The 13,394-nt window shown below is 41.4% G+C and overlaps 2 protein-coding genes across 2 annotated transcripts; both read right to left on the bottom strand.

The window, feature by feature from the left end:
- Positions 1–7: 7 nt before the first annotated feature.
- Positions 8–6,201, bottom strand: LOC120528497. The gene is made up of 6 exons (XM_039752673.1): positions 3,941–6,201; positions 2,860–3,746; positions 2,313–2,463; positions 2,075–2,126; positions 596–1,261; positions 8–203 (listed from the first exon to the last, which is right to left on the bottom strand). The coding sequence occupies exon 1, from the start codon at positions 6,135–6,137 to the stop codon at positions 4,212–4,214; it is 1,926 nt and encodes a 641-aa protein (XP_039608607.1). The 5' UTR covers positions 6,138–6,201; the 3' UTR covers positions 8–203; positions 596–1,261; positions 2,075–2,126; positions 2,313–2,463; positions 2,860–3,746; positions 3,941–4,211.
- Positions 6,202–6,446: 245 nt separating this feature from the next.
- Positions 6,447–7,323, bottom strand: LOC120529053. Its single transcript, XM_039753113.1, has one exon. The coding sequence runs from the start codon at positions 7,320–7,322 to the stop codon at positions 6,447–6,449; it is 876 nt and encodes a 291-aa protein (XP_039609047.1). The 5' UTR covers position 7,323.
- Between the last annotated feature and the right edge of the window lie 6,071 nt (positions 7,324–13,394).

The following is a 13,394-nucleotide window of genomic DNA, read 5'->3' as shown; positions in this document are numbered from 1 at the left end:
ATTCACATTTATATATATTTAGTTTATATTCTTGTCTAAATTCACAACAACTATAGGGTATTCTGTTTAACAGAATAATGGCGCTGAAAAGAAAAAGAAAGGACTGTTTATTTTCGACATGACGTAACACTCACCGTCTGCTGGTCCATCCATGAACAGATTTTCAGCCTCTGGCAGAGAAATCCCCTCAACTGTCTGTATAACTTTAATAAAAACACAGAAAAAGAGAGGATGGTACTCATAGACACACTTTCTGTCCTCAGAGATTTACTGAAGGCTAATTAACCTCCGGCATCAGCACATCCAGAATGACGTGAATTCTGTCAATCCTCTCTAAAGTGCCTACAGCTCGTGACAGCTGTTCATCCAAGAAGTTGTAGGGGCCATCTATCAGCTCCTCATCTTCTATAGAAGTCATTACCTGGTGACTTTTAGGATTTTCATAATTTTTTAACCATTTGGATGATACCTTACGAGATACAACAGCCTGTTGGACTAGAAAATACAAGTGTTTGGCACTATAAAGTCATCTTAGCTCTTTGCTGTCAGATAGATTACAATACCAAAGTTTTACTTGTCATCTGAACTAAGTTACCAGCAAGTGATCATCTGCTCCATGGTCCTTTATTATGAACTCCAACAGCTTCTCATGTTTAGTCCTCCTGTAGGCCCTGCTGATCTCTGCAGCCTCATAAACCTGAGCCACTTGTTCTTCAGTCAGCTGCCCCACTGCAGCCACACAGCCAGCCTGCTCTCCTACACGGTGGACACACAAATAAATACATCAGACTGTCGCATGGAGTATTTGTCTTATGCAAGCTGTCTGGTTTTGGTCTGAACACTTGTGTTTCTTCAGAAAAGTGGACACATTGGAAGACAGTTGAAACTGTGAGGATTACTCTGTGGATCACTACAAAAACTCCTGTTGGATGGGATCTCAATAGTTTTTCTGAACACATCCATTACTTCAGAGTATTAGGATTGCTCCAGTCCGGACACTGGCTAAAGTAATATGCAAGTCACAGAAAAGCTTTGAAGATATTTTTATTCTAATCATCAAAATAACCAATCTAACACTCCCCATGTGACAACGGGTCCCAAAGCTTGTGACAATCCTTCATACCATGTTGAAGGTTTTTACTCAAGTTGAACCAAGTATCAAACCACAGTGGTAGACGAAGTTCTACATTAATACCTTGGTGTGGCTGTATCAGTAGATTCCTCAACGAGTTCACTGCTGCCATGATCTTCTTGGCCCTGACTTTTAGACATTAAAATATCGATGTTATCCATTTAAAAGAAAAAAGAGTGCCAGTAAGCGTTTACCTGTATACACACTGGTGTATTTAAAGTAACACACACTGGTGTATTTAAAGTAACACTATATGACCTCATTTAGAAATTACAAAATGTAAAATTCCAAGCTTATTTAAACTATTTTCCCCTGGTTGGATGTGAGGTGTCACCTTGGATTGTCCACGCATCCCAAAAAGGAGCATCTCCAAAAGCAGGGTACCTATACTGGCACTCAGCAATGGTACACTCAGAACAAGGACCAATATCTGTAAAGGGACAGGTCATTTGGCACCCACTAAACCAGACCATAGGACATGGCCACATAAAATTATGAGATAAATTGTTAACAAAACAAAAAGGAAACACTGAATATTTACCACCCATACAAACTGTTCTCCAGAACAACCAAACACCACCACTTTCTAAAATGTCATCCTAAGATAAAAAGGATATATAAGTGAATGCCATGGTTAAACGTATGTCACATATGAAGAAAGAAATGTATATATCAGCATCTTGAAAGGACTTACAGCAGTAAAATGTTCCTCCATGGTCAGATAGATGAAGTGCATACGAACAGAGGACAAGAGAAAAGGACTGAAATCACACACAATCTGAACACAAATGAAAGGTTACAAAAAGCCTATAATTAATAATTAAATATAAGTCCAGAGTCTACTGAACCAGTATGTCATATGAAAAGGAGGAAGGAAACAAAACACAGATGTGAAAGTCCAAAACTACAAGTGAAATTACAAGTTTAACAAATGCAATTTACCTTATTTTTCATTAATATCCAATTGTCAGCTGATATTCTTGTTGCAAGTTTGCTGAAAGGAAAAAAATATATAAATGCCACATGTAATTACATTGAAAAGGTCCTGAGTACATCACAACTGTCAGTCAGAGTCATTATCAATAACTAACTAATTATCAATACAGAAAAATTAATTCATTGATAAATTGGTTTAAAGATTACACACCCCGAGTTAATGTGAAAAGTGGGATACACGTACCTCCGTAGGAAACTGCTGTTCTGCGGTGATCTCGCAAGGGTTCGTTTGCTGGTATATACGAGCGTGAAGAATCCAGTCGCGGATGACAGAAAGGGCACAAAAACACATCTGAAGATTGAAGTACGGACCGAATGTCTGTGGTATTTTGATCCTGTTTAGAAATGTAAAATAACATTACAGCGTTTTAATCGAACATCTCACAAATGTAAATATGCACAGAGTTAATAGGGAACCAAACTACTGGCGGTGATCTACTGGCATTCCACTGAGCACCGGAGAGGGGCGGCTATGGGTGGAAGTTCCCCGTGAAACTTGCCTTGCGGTGTTTGAAGAGTTGCCGGCACCGCTGAGTGGAGGACCACTTCAAGCACCGAATACGCATCAATTACTACAGCGAAAATGATTATTAATACAAACGTGAATCCAATATATATTAACATTTATACAAACGTACAATCACAACAAAGAAACAAAAAGTTATTTGAAATACACGAAGAAAACTTAGCAATTGCAAATTTCATACGTTTTAATTTAGAAGCAAACTTACTTCCATTATCAGAAATAACAAACAATTCGTTTCGTCGCTTCTTCTTTGGTCTAATAGAGTTTCTTCGCTGCTGCTTCGTCTTTGTCTTCTTTTCTTTAACAGAGTTTCGTTGCTTAGTACAGCGCAAGGCTATTTAAAAGGAAACTCTATGAGGGGGAACCTCAAAGCGGTAGGGATCACTAACTGTGAAAAGATCGGTGCAAGTTACACTTAATAGACAACGTCAAACGTTGAGCGACTTTTTGATTGTCATACTTTAACAACAATCTCATTCGTTGAAATTCTGAATTAGCCAATACTATCCACTTCCATTTACAGTTATCCCGGCTTCAGATCCGCCCATAGTGTCTCCGGTCTGCAGCAATACACTTCTCGCTGCAGTTCCTCTCTGTTTGCTTTTATGAAACCCTCGTGCTCAGACTTTTTCACGACCAGAAGATCAATTAAAGGTGCGGAAGGTGAGACAAAGTCGAACGTGGGGATCGCGTACGGGTGGGAATGCCAGCACTGAGGAAGATCGCGACATGCTGAGCGGCTTTAAATTTGAGGAGGTGCCTGACGCCGCGTGGTTCGCTTTTAAATGTTGGGGATCGAGCGCTACGTGGAGGAGGAGGCGGCGGCTCAGCAAATCGGACATTCACGAGTTTATTGTGGATGACGCGGGTCGCGCACTTTTTTGGTGCTGTTACTTTATTTTCCTGTTGTAACAAAGGACCACTATATCTTTAGTATGTTCAGGACTTATTGTGTTCACTCCAGAGTGTCGATCAGGACACTGGTAAATGATGCAGAGAATTCCACACAGCAGCTTAGATTGAAATTGAACTCATTTATTTGGAGATATACACCTGTACTCGAATAGGTATAGGTGGATTTGTATGTGTGGTCTACAATAAAAAAGAATACATAAAACTTATTGATAAAGTACCCAAAGTCCACTAGATGGCAGTATTACTGAAATTAAGCACTAGCTTACCGGCAGTATAGAATCCAAATCAATAACGTAATCAGTACATGTAAACGACTTTACGTCTTAACATATAAAAAACATAAAATACAAGTTAAATGCAAACGAACCCACCTCTGGTCATCAACGCACACTTATCTTAACTCGGTACACTGCTGATTCTTACTTATATCAAACAAATGCGGAATTGACTATTGCGGCACTCGTGCACCTTCTTCGCCTTTTTAACATCCCATAATAGACACTCTCGTGCCTGCTGGGAGGTGCACCTTTTAATGTGATCCGTGTCTCTTTATAATTAATATCTCTCTAACATTGCCGCCCCCAAATATGCTATGCATATTTGCTATTTATTTCAAACAGAGAGAAAAAAAAAAAATTAAACTTATGATTTATTAGTATCAGAGTCCTGATGTTCAATGTCTGGAAGGGGAATAAGACGAGCAACAGGCCTAGTATAGAGTCTATCCTTCACCTTCACCTCTACAGCTCTTACATGACCATCTGGGCTGGGCAAGGTTCTAACAATTCGGCCTATTAACCAAAGTGCTCGAGGAAGCTGAGGATCAACGAGCATGACCACCATTCCTTCTCGTAGGTTTTGAGGCTCCTTATGCCACTTCTGTCTGGCCTGTAAACTGGGTAGATAGTATTTGACAAAACTTGACCAGAATTGTTCAGTAAGCACTTGACTCTGTCTCCATCTCCGCCGCCCCATCAGCTCATTAACGGGATAGACAACCTGTGGTAGAGAACTATCAGGCCGCCCCATCAACAGGAAATTAGGTGTAACTGGGTCCAAGTCGGCAATGTTTGATGACACATACCCCAGAGGCTTACTGTTCAAGATTCCCTCTATTTCGATGAGAACGGTTTTAAGTACTTCTTCAGACACCGACTGTGAACCTACTGTGGTATAAAGGGCCTGCTTCACAGACCGAATTTCTCTCTCCCATGCGCCACCAAAATGTGGTGCTCCTGGTGGGTTAAAACGGAAATTGATTTTTTGCTTTGCAAGCAATTTCTGAAGCTCTGAACTAAGGGTGGAAAATGTTTCTCTTAACTCCCTCTCTCCACCATGGAAATTTGTGCCTTGGTCAGACAGTAGCTCGTAGGGTGTGCCCCTTCGAGCTATGAACCTTCGGAGTGCCATTAGGAAGGAATCTGTGTCAATACTATTGAGAACATCCAAATGCACACATCGGGTAGTGAGACACTTAAAGATAATGCCCCATCTCTTCTCACAACGCCTACCTATCTTAACCTGAAACGGTCCAAAGCAGTCCATGCCAGTGCTGAAAAAGGCAGGTTGTTGAAGCCTCAATCTTGCTAGGGGTAGGTCTGCCATTTTAGGGATAAGGGGCTTTGCCTTCTGTTTACGGCAATCGGTGCAAGTATGTTGGAATTTGCGAACTGCTTCTCTGCCTCTTAGGATCCAGACATTTCTCCTTAATTCGGCAAACACTCTCTCGGGACCTGGATGATGAAGTTTGGCATCATATTCTTGAATAATTAATTTAGTTACTGGATGGTGAGGGTCTAAAACAATAGGATGAATTGATAACTGCTCAATCTCTTCAATACGGCGCAATCGCCCTCCAACTCGGATAAGCTGACATGATGTGTCAAACTCTGGTGCTAAAGTAAGAAGTCGGCTGGTGGCAGGAACAGGCTTTCCATTCTTCAGCAACATATATTCCTCAGGAAAACTGTCTAACTGTGAATTTTGAAAGATAAGAAATTCTGACATTCGATAGTCTTCAGCGGTAGGACTAGTTTGATCACCCCTTCTTTGAACTACAGCTTCTACTAGTTCCCTCCATGTATGGTATTCCTTAGGGTTAGGAATTAGAGGAGACGTCACCATACTACCACAAAAGACACTCTTCCGTTGCTCTGCTTCAACTTCTGGAACCGTAATATTCGGCCTTACTGGCCATTCTGACTCAGGTTCATAAAGGAATAATGGGCCTTGATTCCATCTGTGTGGTACAGACAATTCAGCTAGTGTTCGACCCCGTGTGATATCATCTGCTGGATTCCTGTTGGAGTCCACATACCTCCAAGAATGGCGATCAGTTAATTCTTGGATTTCGGCTATTCTGGTTCCCACAAATACTTTAAAGCGGCAGGATTCAGACTGAAGCCAGGATAACACAGTTGTGGAATCAGACCACAGAACCACTTGGTTTATTGTTAAAGTAAGCTCATTTTCTAAGAGTTTAGCTACCTGTGCTCCATTTAATGCAGCACACAGCTCTAGTCTTGGTATGGTTTGTCGACGCTTTGGTGCAACTCTAGATCTGGCCATAATGAAGGTAAGATGAATATTACCATCTTTATCTTCGGTTCTTAGGTAAGAAACGGACCCATAAGCTTGTTCGAGGCATCACAGAATATGTGAATCTGTCTGGTAATAGGGAATAAGTCCATATCAACAGGCGTATAACATCTTGGGATACTAATATTATTCAGAGCGTGAAGTTCTCCTTCCCATTCATTCCAGGCTCTTAATAGATCTTCAGGCAACATAGGGTCATCCCAATCTCTTTGTTTATCCCACAATTTCTGGACCAGGACTTTGGCACGTGTGGTGAATGGAAGAATATACCCCAAAGGATCATACTGACTGGCGAGTACTCTGTATATGTGGCATAGTAACCATTGTCTTCTGCACTGGATGAGACTTGTACTTGAACGTGTCTGAGGAACAATGCCACTTCAAGCCTAAAGTGGATTCTGTGGAATCTGATCGATCCTGAGACAACCAGAGTTCTGTACTGATTGAACGAGCTTCTTGTGGCAGATGTTCTAGTATCTTGGGAAAATTGCTAGTCCATTGACGAAGGTCAAATCCACCATTTAACAAAAGATCTCTTAGTTTGTCTATCAGTTGCTTTGCCCTCTGGGTTGATGGTAGACTCTGCAAATAGTTGTCTACATAGAAGTTCCTTTCAACTAAGGATCGGATCTCATCCCCTGATTCAGTGTTGTCCATTATATGTCGTTGAAGAGCAAAAATGGCACAACAAGGACTACAGGTGGTGCCAAAGGGAAGTACTTGCCATTCATAGATAAGGGGGGAAATGCTACTTTCCAAATTACGCCATACAAAACGGAGAAGAGGTTTATCTGCAGGTAAAAGGCGGATTTGGTGAAACATTCCTTTAATGTCGCTACCTACTGCTACAGGATGTTCCCTAAAACGTAAGAGCACTCCTAATAGGGACGGACTGAGGGCTGGCCCAGGGAGCAAGTATTCATTCAGGCTATGTCCATGATATTTAAAGGAGCAATTGAATACAACCCGGTTCTTACCATTATGCTGAACCAGATGGTGAGGAATAAACCAAGATTCTTCAGAGGAGGTGATTGTTTCTGCTGGTAACTTAACAACATATCCAGCCTCCTCCAATTTTTTAATTTCTTCATTGTATGCAGCTGCCTTTGTAGAGTCCTTTGACAGACGTCTTTCAATGCTTCGTAAACTCGGCATAACAGCTTTTGGTATGCTTGTAGACAAGGCATATCTTTCTTGCGTAACAGTGGTGTGGCATAGCGGTTTACACCATCTACCATTACCTTTATCGTTTTCGCATGCAGTAGATCTATGGCATCTTGATCTTGTTTAGACCTTGTTAGGAGTCTCTCATTTCTGTAAGGTATGATGTCTGTTTGCCAGAGTCTTTCAACATTTCTGAAAAGTTCAGACATTGAAGGGGTGAGGGTAATATGAAGGCATTGCTGTGGTTGCAGGTTCTCCTTAAGTAGTTGCGCTGGACCTTGTAATGTCCACCCTAATCTGGTCTTAACTGCTGCAGGACCCCTGGTGGTCCAAGGCACAGGTGCAATAGGGGTGATCAAGTGTGGATGATCAGCTCCAATCAACAAGAGAGGGAATGCTTTATGAACAGGTTGTAGTGGAAGACCCTTTAAGTGGTTGTATCGTTGCTGTAGGTCTGCTATTGGGTATGAGTGTTCTGCCAGACTCAGTTGATCAGCTGTAAAGGCTCTCGTGATAAGATAATTCTTGTTAGGTTGCGAAACTGAAGCTATTCTGAAGGATACTGAAGCACCATGCAGTGTCTTCACATCTTGTCTAATGGTCCTTAGTATTAGATCCTCTGGTTCTCCCTTCAGACCTAGTTTCTGGGTAGCATCAGATAACAGGATTGTTCTCTCTGATCCATCATCAAGAATAGCATAAGTGTCTAAAACTTCATCTTGGTGTTGTAGACGAACTTTGATTATTTTAAGGAGGGCGGCTGGAGCCTTGGGTTTATCTAGGTACAGAGTTTCACTTGTAGAACTCACTAAACAAATTTCTTCCTTTGGTGATCTATCGTTTACTTCATGCAGGATTTGAAGATGCTTCCTGTTACAGAGATGACATGGTTTCTTCAGTGTGCACTGAGCAGCTTGATGGGCTCGTCCACACCTCCAGCATCTATTTTTAGTTTTAATCCAGTTGATTATCTGCTCCTTATTAAGCTGTTGAAATTGAGAGCATTGACTCAGGTAATGCTCAGTGCTATCACAGTATGGGCAGAAAACTTTGCTCTTCTCAGGCTTCTTACTTGTAGAATGTGACACGGATGCTGATGATGTCAAAGTAGGTGACACTGAAGACTGCTCTGTGCCATGAAAGATAGTGGTCTGTCGGGTTTTAGCTCCTATATCTTTTCTGTTGTCTGGTCTGTGCATCGCTCGATCCTTGTGTCCTTTGCCTCTGGTTTGGCCTTCATAGTTTTGGCACCAAGATTCAAATTTAAGCCATTTTGCTAGATCCAGAAGGGTATAAATAGTGCCCGGTTGGTAGCACATTTGTCTTCTAAAGGATGATCGCAACTCCGAAGGTAATTTGGTTAGTAAACGAGCGACATGTGAGCCACAACGTAATTCGATATCACCTTCTGGACCTAAAGTTTGGAGTAGGCCCACTAAGGCTTGTATCTGAAGGGCAAACTTTTCAAATCCTGCTGCATCACCAGGTTGAATATCAGGCGAGTCCATAACTGTGGCTATTTTACTCAAAGCTAGGTGATGAGGTTGTCCAAATCTTTCTGTTAATGCTGCCATTGTGTCTGTATAGGGAGTAACCGAGTTCAGAAATGAGTCAGCTATTAGGCGTGCCTCTTCTAGCTTCAGATGATCCAACAACACCTGATATTTAAAGAGCTCGGTGGCATCTTCTGGCAGTAGGTTCACCAGAGCTAATCTGAGACGGGCAAACTCACTGGGATCCCTATGACTGAAATGTGGAATTGTTGGTTTTGGACCTCTATACATCATTTCTTGCTTAATAACCCTGTGCTGCTGTCCTGTTTGAGCAGAATGCAACATGGGAGGATAAGAACAGTGCTGTTCGTGAGGTATTGAATAGGTTTGAGTCAGTTCTAGTGGCTCCGACTTCCGAATATCTTGATATTGTCTAATAGGAGTATGCAACAAATAACTTGGTTGTGGACAGCAATGGTTTACAGATCCATACATAGGAGAAGATTCTTCACATACGTATTGAATGCCTGGGGGTTCTGGAACCATAAGAGCTTGCTGCTCTCCTGATGGTCTATGATGAATGAAGTTTCGGCCCGTACTAGGTTCACTGTCATCAAGAGAGGTTTTTTCTTGTTTATCTGCCACTTGTCTATGCGCTGAGCGGTAGTGGTGGAGTATTTCGATCAAAGTTAAAGGCAATCTTCTCAGCTGATCTAATACGAGTTCTGGGTGCAGGCACGGGGGGAACTTGATCTTGGGTCAGTTGCCTGTGGGTTGAGGGCAGTTGTTGATTTATTTTTAACTGCTCTTGAATGCCTACTTGCATCTCCCATAAGCGCCTGATCTCCTCTCTCATGGACTGTGTAGTCTGTCTTAACTGTTGATTCTCAAGTTCAAGGTCGTGAATAACTAAGTTGTATCTCAGTGGTAAGAAATCAGCATCTTCTGTTTGAAGTAAAGGTGTTTTCACATCTTGTACATCCCACCGATCCACTGTAGTGTGCAATCTATTCTCTCCTCCATTGGAACTGTACTGACTGGTAGGAGATGAGGCTGCAAAGTGATTTGTTGACTTCATTGGGATGTAGTATTTATTGGTATACTCTTGATACCTTTCCTTATCAGGTGATGGGCGTGCTGTATGGGCCACAGATGGTAATGGAACTTGACCAGGATACTGAACTTCAAATTCTTTAAGATAGGCTGGTGGACGGGTCAAGCGTCGAGGACGGTTACTGTAGGACTGATACTCTGACATCTTTCTTCCGTTGTAAACACACTATCCGGCTCGAAGGACCAAATTTTGTAACAAAGGACCACTATATCTTTAGTATGTTCAGGACTTATTGTGTTCACTCCAGAGTGTCGATCAGGACACTGGTAAATGATGCAGAGAATTCCACACAGCAGCTTAGATTGAAATTGAACTCATTTATTTGGAGATATACACCTGTACTCGAATAGGTATAGGTGGATTTGTATGTGTGGTCTACAATAAAAAAGAATACATAAAACTTATTGATAAAGTACCCAAAGTCCACTAGATGGCAGTATTACTGAAATTAAGCACTAGCTTACCGGCAGTATAGAATCCAAATCAATAACGCAATCAGTACATGTAAACAACTTGACGTCTTAACATATAAAAAACATAAAATACAAGTTAAATGCAAACGAACTCACCTCTGGTCATCAACGCACACTTATCTTAACTCGGTACACTGCTGATTCTTACTTATATCAAACAAATGCGGAATTGACTATTGCGGCACTCGTGCACCTTCTTCGCCTTTTTAACATCCCATAATAGACACTCTCGTGCCTGCTGGGAGGTGCACCTTTTAATGTGATCCGTGTCTCTTTATAATTAATATCTCTCTAACACCGGTCGATGTCCCGAGAAATGTAAAGCTACATCTGACTTGGCGGAGACGCGTTAAATTCGGATTAGTGACGGGCTGCTCGATACTGACTTGTCAACACCGTATCGAACTGTCAAAGCGCCACTTCGGGGCTTGTTTCAAATGCGCCCGTCACGTGATTGTGAGACGCGCTAGCGTAATGACGTCATTAATTTTAGCGTAGTCAAGCAGCTGGTCCTGCTGCATCTGTTAAGGTGTGCCGACGCGAGTTTAAATCCTAGTTGGGCTTCGCGTATGGTCCCTGCCCAGAGTTAAAAAAGAGTTATGTAGTACTTGTCTGTATGTTTAGAAATAAGTTTAGCAGACATTGTGAATGATTCACAAGGGGTACTTCGTTTCTTGTTGTGTAGTCTTGTCCACCTAGAACCTGTAACACATTAATAAGCATTTATTTGCGTAAGGCAGCACGTATTATAACAATCCAGCGTCACCCCATGTCGATCATATCAGAGAGGCCAAGACACACTTCACCAAAGCCGACTTGTATAAGCGCACGACACTCCTCATTAAACGTTTTTACTATTCAGTGATTCCCAGATCTGTAGCTGATTTGTATTATTGATTTATAAAAGCAATGTGAGTAAAAGCGAGCTCTGCGTAACTAATCACAACTGTCTTTAAAACAGAATCAGTGCAATCGACAGCGACTTCTGCAATTTAGGGAAAGCCTCGGGATTTCTGCGTTAATGAGACAAAAATGTTGAAAAGAAACTGCGAATTCATAAAGAGGTGAACATAAAGATCGCTAAAGTACTGACAAGAAAGAGCAGCTGGATAAGCACATCTGGAGCCAAACTTGTGAAAAACATCTGACTTTGTCAGCAACATCCTTAACTTGTGAATTAATCTTTTAAAAGGGGGGCAAATAAGTAGTCTTCTGAAGTGCAGCACAACACAGTAAATCACTGATGAAAATAGAATTCTTGAAAGTCTAAGCTTTTGTCGTTTCTGTTTTCTTAAACCATCTTCAGTCCCACAATCCCCCGCAGTCACTGACACGTTTAACGTTCTCTGCTCCTCACCTGTCGTGTTACCCAAAGCATCAACACAGAGTTTCATTCAAGGCTTTACCGTCCGTCCTGTCACACACATAAAATAAGACACACATGTCCTCTACATACGTGTTCAATAATAATAATAATAATAATAATAATGAGAAAAAGCTCAAGATGGTAATATTTATGAGAAGAGCCCTCATGGCATCAGGGTGTCTCCCGTTACGTGAGCTTGTCTGCCGCCCCTCACTTACACTGGCACACGTTACACTGGGGGGCAAATGCAATGGAGAATACCGACAATGAACACCTCCAGAAGTGGAATAAATCAACTGTACACTGAAACATTAACAGTGCCAGACCTAAAAATACAAAGGAGAACATTTCAGATAAACAAAGAGGCCGCGCCGCCGACAATGAAGGCTCACGCTGTCCTGCTGCGTGTTTGGAAGGCGCTGATTGGCTGAAACTGTTTATAGCGAATTGTCCCAAGATGGAAGTGCCGATCAGAAATGAAAAGACACATTTAGGCATGCTGGACAGTAGTTTATGTGATGTTTATCTACAATACAAATTCAGTACGACACCAGGGTCTCCAAACATTCAAATATGAAGCTTATTACGTTTTACAGTGAAACTCTTTACATACACAATATAATTTGATACTTGTACCCCCTGGCCGACTACGGTGGCCCAACCCTCCCTTGATAGCTCGATTCGCTCACTGTCGGTCCGTAAGAGGAGGATCAACGGCGCGACCCTCTGGGGTCTTCACTGAGAGACAGTTACGATACCACTGAGCCACCTAATGGGGTAATTAACGAGCTCCGCACAACTGAACTACTAGTACTGTTCTTAGCGCAATCGATGGAGACAAAATAGTATGTTTGACATATTCACGTTAAATTGGTTTAATTGACATGAGAGTATCATTGTTGTATTCTCCTAATGAAGACGAAAAATATATATTTATAGATAGCGTTGCATAAAAAGGTTGCACGATTTATCTAATCTTTTTATATATAAAGTTGATATATGGCAATATATCTTTGACACAATTTATCAGACAAAGGCAATTCACAATAACAATAATGAATTGTCAGCAACTACGTGAATTGTCATTTCAGGTCGTCACTTAACTACATCAACTGAAGTGTGTTGTGTCAATACAAATGACAAAATATAACTAGAGAGTTAAGTGTCAGAGAGACTCTCAAAATATAGAGGTCAATGCCGTCGAGTGTGTTGAGGCTTCACAAAGCCTCCTTTAACTGCTCAGGTCTACTCAGCCCTTTGACTGCCATGACGGTTCATTAGCCAGTGCGCATGTCTGCTCGTTGTTTGAAATACATAAGGCATCAGCAGAGTTCAAAAACTCAACAGAATTGACAGAGAAATGATGATCAATAAATCTGAAATGATTGTGCCCGATAATACTTAGTGACAAGAAACAAACTATAAATTATACATCAGACAAATGCCAACTTGTAGAATGCGTAATGCTGCACAGAAGAGCTTTAGTAATGAGGGGGACGACACCTCTCTCAATGTAATACTCTCATTAATATCCATTCTTCATCTCATGCAAAGTTTTCATGCAACACTCAAAGTACGTCATATAGTATACATCTGTATGAAATTGTTTTTATCTTC

Source organism: Polypterus senegalus, chromosome 4 (genome assembly GCF_016835505.1).
Source record: "Polypterus senegalus isolate Bchr_013 chromosome 4, ASM1683550v1, whole genome shotgun sequence".
NCBI lineage: Eukaryota > Metazoa > Chordata > Cladistia > Polypteriformes > Polypteridae > Polypterus > Polypterus senegalus.
The sequence above is the reverse complement of the archived record's forward strand: the minus strand, read 5'-3'. Positions and strand labels throughout refer to the sequence as shown.